This window comes from Diachasma alloeum, unplaced genomic scaffold, assembly GCF_001412515.2.
Source record: "Diachasma alloeum isolate Michigan unplaced genomic scaffold, Dall2.0 Dall_scaffold_00445, whole genome shotgun sequence".
NCBI lineage: Eukaryota > Metazoa > Arthropoda > Insecta > Hymenoptera > Braconidae > Diachasma > Diachasma alloeum.
The window spans coordinates 73,044-81,216 of NW_021680584.1; the positions used below are offsets into that span (position 1 = coordinate 73,044).

The window sequence follows — 8,173 nt, forward strand, 5'->3', positions numbered from 1 at the left end:
TAAAGAATCTATTGAACACCTGAACACTGAATACTCAAGCTAGCCCCTCCTTCAGCTGAAATCCCAATCTATGTCGACTCAGAGAGAGTTACTAACATCAATAACGTTTGGATCCCCATAGAAATCCAAGAAGTACAGGAAATAATCAAAAAACTGAAAATCAAATCAGCCTCAGGAAGAGACGGTATCTCCAACGCGATGATCTCCCACCTTCCAGAATCAACTCTACAAATCCTGACCAAGTTGATGAACAAGGTATTGGAAATTGGAACCTTCCCCAAAGACTGAAATAAATTTGATGTTTGTCTCATCCCCAAGCCAGGGAACAAAGGGTTCCGGCCAATATCATTAGCTCCATGCGTCCTAAAGATTGTAGAAAGATGTATTAAAACAAGACTAAATTATCACTTAGAAACCGATTTTATTCTACCGAATAGTCAATATGGCTTCCGGAGTGGTAGGTCATATCAGGATAATATCTCCATCCTAATGACGGATATATACAGAAAAATGGCGAAGCAAGAATTTACTGCGGTCGTGTTTTTGGATATACAGGGGGCGTACGATAACGTCATCCCACAAATCCTGGTGGACCAACTCCAGAAACTACGCATCCCATCCCCAATAATCTCTGTAATAGCCAAAATCCTAGAAAAAAGAGATCTCAACTTCTATCACAATGGTAAATTTTTGGGAAACAGAATGGTGCACAAAGGACTAGGTCAGGGCTTAGTTACTAGTCCCCTACTGTATAATATCTATACCAAAGACATCAACCACCATCTGAGTGAGAGCTGTTCCAGTGTCCAATACGCTGACCATGTGAGTCTATGGGTATCGGACCCCAATTACGACAAATGTCTCGAGAAAATTACAAAGGAACTCACAAATATAATCAAATATTTTAACTCGATTGGTTTAACACTCTCCATGGAGAAGACACAATTTATGCTCTTCCACAGGAAAAAGAAAACTCCGAAAAATCACTCCATAGAGATACTTGGTACAACGATTAATAGCACCAAAGAGGCGAAATTCCTGGAAGTTATCTTCGATGAGAGGATGACCTGGAACCCCTTCATTAGAGATATAAAACAGAAAAGTACAGCAGCTACCAATCTTCTCAAAATGCTCACAAAGCATTCATGGGGTATGCACCCTTCTACGGCACTAAATGTCTACAAGAGCATCGTGAGACCAAGAATCGAGTGGGCTATACATTCCAGCCTCTCGGCTAGCAAGAGCAAACACTTGATCCTCGAAAGGGAGCAATACAAAGCTCTAAGAGTTGTTTTGGGAGTCCTTCGATCGACCCCAACGAATATTATTTTGGACCTAGTGAAAGAGCCGAGCATAAGAAATCGGGCAGACCATCTTACCCAAAGATATCTCGCCAGATGCAGGTTATCTAGAAGGAACCCCGTTACAGGGAAACTCGAGCCATTCCATAACCACGTGAGAACTGGTACGCCACAATATTCCAAATCCTTTCTTTATCAGACCTGGGTGGAAGAAAAGTCAGCCCTCAACAATCTAGACCGTCATGAGTCGATACCATGCTACTTATATCCACTACCATGTCAACTTTTTCCAGTAAGTATTGACCTGGTTAATGGAAGAGGAGTGGTTGGTGACCGACACAGAGCCATACCAAAATTTACACAGAAAATCCGTAGAAAATGGCCAGACTGGACCCATATTTTCACGGATGGTTCCAAGATGAAAGGTAAACAGTTTGCAGGCTTCTCGTTCGTTATTCCATCGCTCAAGAAAGGTTTTGGGTTCCAAATAAACAACCTCTACAACATCTTCGAAGCAGAGTCTCTAGCCTTGTTACAAGCGCTAAGATATGCGAAAGATAATATTAAAAATAACATCTTAATATGTTCTGACTCACAAAGCGCTCTTCAAGCTCTAAATCACTCGGAAGTGTCAACTAGAACTCACCCGTTCACATTAGAAATCAAATCAATGATACAAAGAATCCGGAAGTCCGGATTTCAAGTGGAGTTCGTGTGGACTCCAGCCCACATTGGGATAAAGGGAAATGAGGAGGCAGATAAACTAGCAAAATTAGCTTGCGACAAGGGGAAGAAATTGAACCTCAAAAACTACGTTCACAAGGTATTCATTAAACCAGGTGAAGCATCTACGGAGAGGGAAAACAACAGGATTAGAGAAAAATTCAAATCTAAGGGCAAGGAGTATGCCAAGTGGAGAAACATCAAGGAAAAGAGGCCGTGGTTCACCCAAATCCAGCTCCCCAGAAGCGGCACCGGCATTATCAATCGGATTAGATCCGGACACTGCACCACAAACGTATACCTACACATGATAGGGAAGCTCCCGGACCCCAGCTGCCAATGTGGACATCTCCAGCAAGACCTGGAACATCTCTTATGGCACTGTCCTCTTAACCTTCCACACACAGAGAAACTCATCAGACTCTTACAAATTAAGAAGATACCAATGCCGTATGATATAAGAAAATTAGCCTTTTCGCTAAGTATAAAAGAGGTCTGTCAGATATAAAAACCAAAACAAAATACCAAAGACATATAAGTGACGTTTCAACTTGCCTCACTTATAAACTAATCAAAGTTTTAATTATTTATTTATTTTTGTAATCTGTGACTTTCCCACTATAAAACTCGTGAGGAATAATTAGTTATATATATATATATATATATATATATATATATATATATATATATATATATACGGTCAGGGATATTTACGTCCGCATATACTCGACATTAAATTTAAAAAAAAGACTAGCGGGCTACTGCTGCTTCAACACACCACACATAGAGGGCAACAAGAACCGAACTTCTCCACCGGTTTGAAGTTGCATACAACCCACATTCACCACAGGGTGACACAAACGATGGCCAGTTCAGCTACGGCATAAAGCCACGAAGCCCGGAGAACTTCACATTGTTAAAGAAAAGAAGAAAGTAACAACACCGTGAGTGACTGCTCTTCCATGCGCGCGACGTGGCAACTCCAGCGGCGTTTGGGTTTTTTCATCATAACTCCGTTAAAAATTGAGTTATCTGAATAAATAAAAAAAAGAATTTTGTGTGTCTTAAAGAGACGAACAACTTTTGTTCGAAAATTTTTTCTGTAACTCCCATAGATATGTCGTTAGGACGTTTTAAACAATTAAATTGTTAATAACAATGGCAAGAGCAACGCGGATCGGAAGCTACTGGTCATATTCGTGTTGTACGCCCCAAAATTAGTAAATAACGACTAAGTACTCATGGGGACCTCGATTTTGGGATAAAACCATAGTCAGCGTATGGACTATCGCCAGGGTCCCGAAAAAATTTAGATAGGATATTGAAATTTGGTGAGGAGTTCCAAGAGATATTACAGAATGAGATTGTGGGTAGGCGAAGTCGGACAATTTGTTTGGAAGATATTCAACTTTTTGTGAAAAACTGTTTTGCATGTTTAATATCTCCCAAACTACTCATCTGATTAATTTAATATTTTCTTCGAAATAATCGTCTTATCGCCCTCTACCGAGATCAATTACAATATGAGTATCCATTCATACAAAATTTTCGAGACATTCGGGTATTTCTAATTTTTTCAGTTGTAAGTTGATGTGGCGGTCCATAATACGTGTAAAGCTTGGAATCAACATCTGAGATTCTAGCTACTAATTAGTATTATTGAGTCACACTTGTCTATGAATTTTAGTGTCCATCGATTCAATACATGCTGGTGTCATTCAATTCATCCAAAAATATTTTTTTCTAAAAAGTCACACATCGTCAGCTTATCGATTAGTTTCGCCTCTGACTTATAAATTCATATAACAAAATAATCTCCAGATTAAATTAAATCTCCGGTTAGGCGATTTTTGGAATTCGTCGTGGAACGCCTTGATTTAGCCATTAGGTCTTGAATATCGACAAAATACCTCATAATTAGTAGTATTACTAGGAAATAGTGATGATACATCGATTGACCACATTTTTCGGTGAAAAATCTTGGATGAACTTTCCATCTAAATAAATCGGCAGATTATTTTTATTTGACCCGAGACTTAACCGACGATTTTCTTACCTGGGCTTGGTGCAACCGGCCCTATATGTATTATATATATTTTTTTTTCTTTTCATAGGAAAATTTAAAAAAAACACCTCGAAGAAAAAAATTATTATCAAAATAATATAAATCAATTATATGGAGAAGAACTATTTAGTTTCACAGAATATAAGAAATTCAAAATATATGTATAGAGAAAATCATAAGGCGATAAAATAATAATATTTAAAGTTCTCAACATTTCTTCAACAACAATGCCACGCTTTGATCTATCAAACAACTATTATAATTTGAATATTCATAAATTTCGCAAATTTATGGTAAATTTCGCGCGTATTCGGATTTTTAATTATAAGAAAACCATATGAAAACTCATCGAAATTAAAATTTTGAAGGTACAAAACAAAAAATTGGAAAGTATTTCCCTGGACTTGTCAAATTGCATCAAAGGAAATTTAAAATTAGTAAAATTTCAGATATAAAAGAAGGGATCTTGAACAATAATAAGTGAAATTATCCGCCGACTATTCAGTAGCGAATTTTTCAATTTTATTTTGACTATTTTTTATTTTTCATTGAATATCTCGAAAACTTTCGAGAATAGCAAAATTTTTGTTAAGAGCATGTTTGAGATTGAAGCTAAATTGAGATGCCGGGTGGGGGGAAAAGTGGGATTGTGAAAGGAGGTGGAAAATTAAAACACGCGGAATTATAAAACCACACTGTTGACGTACTTTATTGTGGAATAACCCACGCGTCTTAATAAATTAATAATGTTACACTATTGAGTTGCTCGACAAAGTCAATAAAAATGATGGTTTGAAAAATGCACTGCACTTGAGATTCTCTCGATATTGAACTTGATGATTGACTCAAAATAATTGATAGTTAACTCGGAATTAATTGATAATTGAATTGAATTAAATAGAGACGCTATACAAAGCGCTAGACTCAAATGTATCGCGTTGATGTACTCCGGTGATGTACTCGATTGAGCGGTTACGGCGATACAGTACTGTGATTAGAGTGACTCTCTCGGTGGCTAGAGCGATACTACTGACTTTTTCGGGGATTTTCTTGGTAGCTGAATGTGACCCCGAAGGGTCCCGAAGTTTCTCGAGATTTTCGTTGAGCCCGGTGACCGTTTGACTAGTTTGAATAGCTGAATTTCAAACATCCCGGGGGCCATTCATCATCGGGATGATGAATTGTGCGTTGAATTTCTCCGCTGCTTACTTTGCTGGTTACTCGTTGATTGGCTCTGGATCGTCTTCTCGATAGTTTTCTTCTCCTGATTGTTCGATAGATTTCTTCTCCTGATTGTTCGTGTACTGGTGATAATTTAGGGCTGATTGCTGATGTACTGTTGATAATTTAGGGCTGAAGTCATTTAATACGACTCACAGCTCGGATTGATGATATCTCCCAGGGCCTGTTCTGCGGTAGATAGGATGCTGGAGAGGCTTCTGGGAATTCTGATGCTTTCTTGATTTCTGGTTTTTCCTGTGTCTCGCAGTTGACACAGACAAAACATTAACATTGATCATCTGTGGAGATAGCCTCTGAATTTTGTATGCATTTGATTGCATTGAATTTGCATACTTTCTGGTCCCTGAACTTTTGGTGATGCTCGATCAGCTGCTCGTTGAAGGTTCCCTTACGGCCGTTGGGGAAACCCTCGGTGAACAATCTGTGCAACTACAATACCTGATGGTATTCCATAATTGCTGTGCGTTGGCGTGATTGACTTGGAGTTTAAGCAGGCCTCTATCTGGGTCAGGATACTGTTGAGTTCCTCGTAGGTGAATGTCGACGGCCCAAGTACTCCTTTGAGGTGATACTTAGTAGATTTAACAGCTGCTTCCCACTTTCCTCCGAAATGGGGTGCTCTCGGTGGTGAGAAGTTCCATTGAGTCCCATTTGTGGCGAGGGCAGCTTGGATCTGTTGATTCTCTCTGGACTCTTGATTGTACAGCTTGTTGAGTACTCCTGAGGCTCCAACGAACGTAGTGGCGTTGTTGCTGTACATAACCTCGGGGATACCTCTCCTTTCGGTGAATCTCTTATAAGCTCCGATGAAAGCCTCTGTTGTTTGCCTGGAAACGAGCTCTAAATGGACTGCTGATGTACTGAAACACACAAATACTGTGATATGAACAATAGATGGTTGGGCATTTGTGGGTCGCCATTTGAGAATGGGGAAGGGACCGGCATAGTCCCCTCCCATGTGGAGAAAAGCTCGTGCAGGTGATCTTCTTACAGCAGGCAGTTGGCCCATTAGGTGCTGGGCCTGTCTTCTTCGGTGTCTAATGCAGATAGGACAGCGTAGGATTTATGCTCTCACTGTGCCTCTCCCACCGATGATCCAATACTTCTGGCGAGTATAGGCTAGGATGAGTTGAGTCCCTCCGTGGAGAGCTCTTTGGTGAGCTTCTTCGATGACCAATCGTTGTGAGACGAGACTGATGAGACTGAACAATTAGATGAATTTTGTCACGGGCTAATTGAGAATTCTTGAGGCGGCCACCTAGCCTTATGATGCTCTCATTGTCTAGCGTTGGAGTCAGCTTTGCTAACGGATGACTCCGTGGTAGTTGATAGTCTCTCTCGAGAAGTCTATGAACAGATGCATATATTGATATTGTGTTATTTTTACCCGAAACAGTCTGGCTTCGTTGAGTTCTCTAGATGTGAGGACAGGCGTTTGAGGAACTGGCTGTCTCCTACACCTATCAATTGCTCGGTTCAGGGTAGCTGTTACTTGGAGGACCTTGGATAGTCTTGAGTATCTGTTGAGAAGTTCTACCAAGGCTTTGACTTTGATGGTTGTCTGATGTGATAGAGATGGCCTCGCTTCTATTTATGCTTCTGCTGAGTATCGGGTGGTGATGACTGCCAGCTTTCAGGTTCCTGATTTATCCATTCAGGACCTGACCACCATAGCTGATGTTCTGTTAGTTCCTTTGGTGAGAGTTCTCTGGATACACAGTCAGCTGGGTTTTCTTTACCGCTGATGTGTCTCATAATAGCGTTTGGAAGAGATTCCTGGATTTTGATGACTCTATTTTGGACGAAATCCTTCCATCTTGATGGGTGGCTCTTGATCCAAGCCAGGACAATACTGTCGATGCTGGTTCGTCGATCTGCTTGGTGCGAATGTACACCATTGCGCCCATTGCTGCTGTTGAAGCATCTGCAAACCCGTGGATCTGGATGCTGCATATCTCCGATGAGAGTCTCAGCTGCCTTGGCACTGAGACTTGCTCTAACTTGTGGAGGTTCTCTCTGAAGCTTGTGCACTGGTTTTCATAGTCGTCTGGAAGTGGCTCGTCCCAAGTGAGCTTAGGTCTCCATAGATCTTGAATAATTATCTTGCCTCGGGTGATTATTGGAGCGATGAATCCCAATGGATCAAACAGTTGAGCAATTTCTGATGCTACTACTCTCTTGGTGACTGTCGCTGACTCAAACTGCTTTGATTTAAATCGAAATGTATCGAACGATTGATTCTAATACAATCCGAGTACTTTGATGATAGGCTCCTCGAAGTGGATGATCAATTCTTTGATGATTTTCTCTGGTGGTGTTGATGTACCTCGGGAAAGAAACAATGGATCATTTGCCAAATTGATAAATAGAGAAAATGATACCTTACCTCTGAATCCAGTTGCTCCCTGCAATCCCGGGTTTTGAGTTGAAGACTTGCTGCGCTGATGCTCTCTCGATGTTCTCTGAAGGCTTGAGAGTTTCTTAAATTCTCTCAATCTGTGGTGATGTCTGCTTGTTGATGTTCCCTTGAGCTTGCCGATTGCTTGGTTCGGGATTTCATTTCCTTAGCAAATCTCAGCTATTATTGAGTATTTATTGAGTAGCTCTCAGGCGCGGGCTCTGCTGTACCTGGGTGAGCCGATAACGATCTTTCTCTGTAGGATATCTCTGCTTTGGATTACTATTGATGACTGTCGTTTTTATTCTATGATGAGTCAAACTGAGGTTATTACTAGTGACCCTCAGTTCCGTGCTGATTGCTTGTCTCTCAGACCCCTGATGCGGTGGATACTATGCTGTGACGGGTTCTGCTCCTTCTGGTGCTTTGCGCATGTGTCCCAGT

At 40.7% G+C, this 8,173-nt stretch overlaps 2 protein-coding genes across 2 annotated transcripts; one reads left to right on the forward strand and one right to left on the reverse strand.

The window, feature by feature from the left end:
• The first annotated feature begins 510 nt into the window (after nucleotides 1–510).
• Nucleotides 511–2,532, forward strand: LOC107042388. Its single transcript, XM_015263424.1, has one exon. It carries the CDS (start codon nucleotides 511–513, stop codon nucleotides 2,530–2,532), a length of 2,022 nt encoding a protein of 673 aa, XP_015118910.1.
• Nucleotides 2,533–5,306: 2,774 nt separating this feature from the next.
• LOC107042389 lies at nucleotides 5,307–6,340 on the reverse strand. Its single transcript, XM_015263425.1, has 2 exons — nucleotides 5,770–6,340; nucleotides 5,307–5,425 (listed from the first exon to the last, which is right to left on the reverse strand). Exons 1-2 carry the CDS (start codon nucleotides 6,338–6,340, stop codon nucleotides 5,307–5,309), a joined length of 690 nt encoding a protein of 229 aa, XP_015118911.1.
• Between the last annotated feature and the right edge of the window lie 1,833 nt (nucleotides 6,341–8,173).

Coding starts and splice junctions, on each gene's coding strand:
- LOC107042388 (XM_015263424.1), top strand. CDS start 511: ATGGCGAAGCAAGAATTTACTGCGGTCGTGTTTTTGGATATACAGGGG.
- LOC107042389 (XM_015263425.1), bottom strand. CDS start 6,340: ATGGGCCAACTGCCTGCTGTAAGAAGATCACCTGCACGAGCTTTTCTC. Junction 5,426..5,769: donor CAATTATGGAATACCATCAG/GTATTGTAGTTG, acceptor AATTATCAACAG/TACATCAGCAATCAGCCCTA.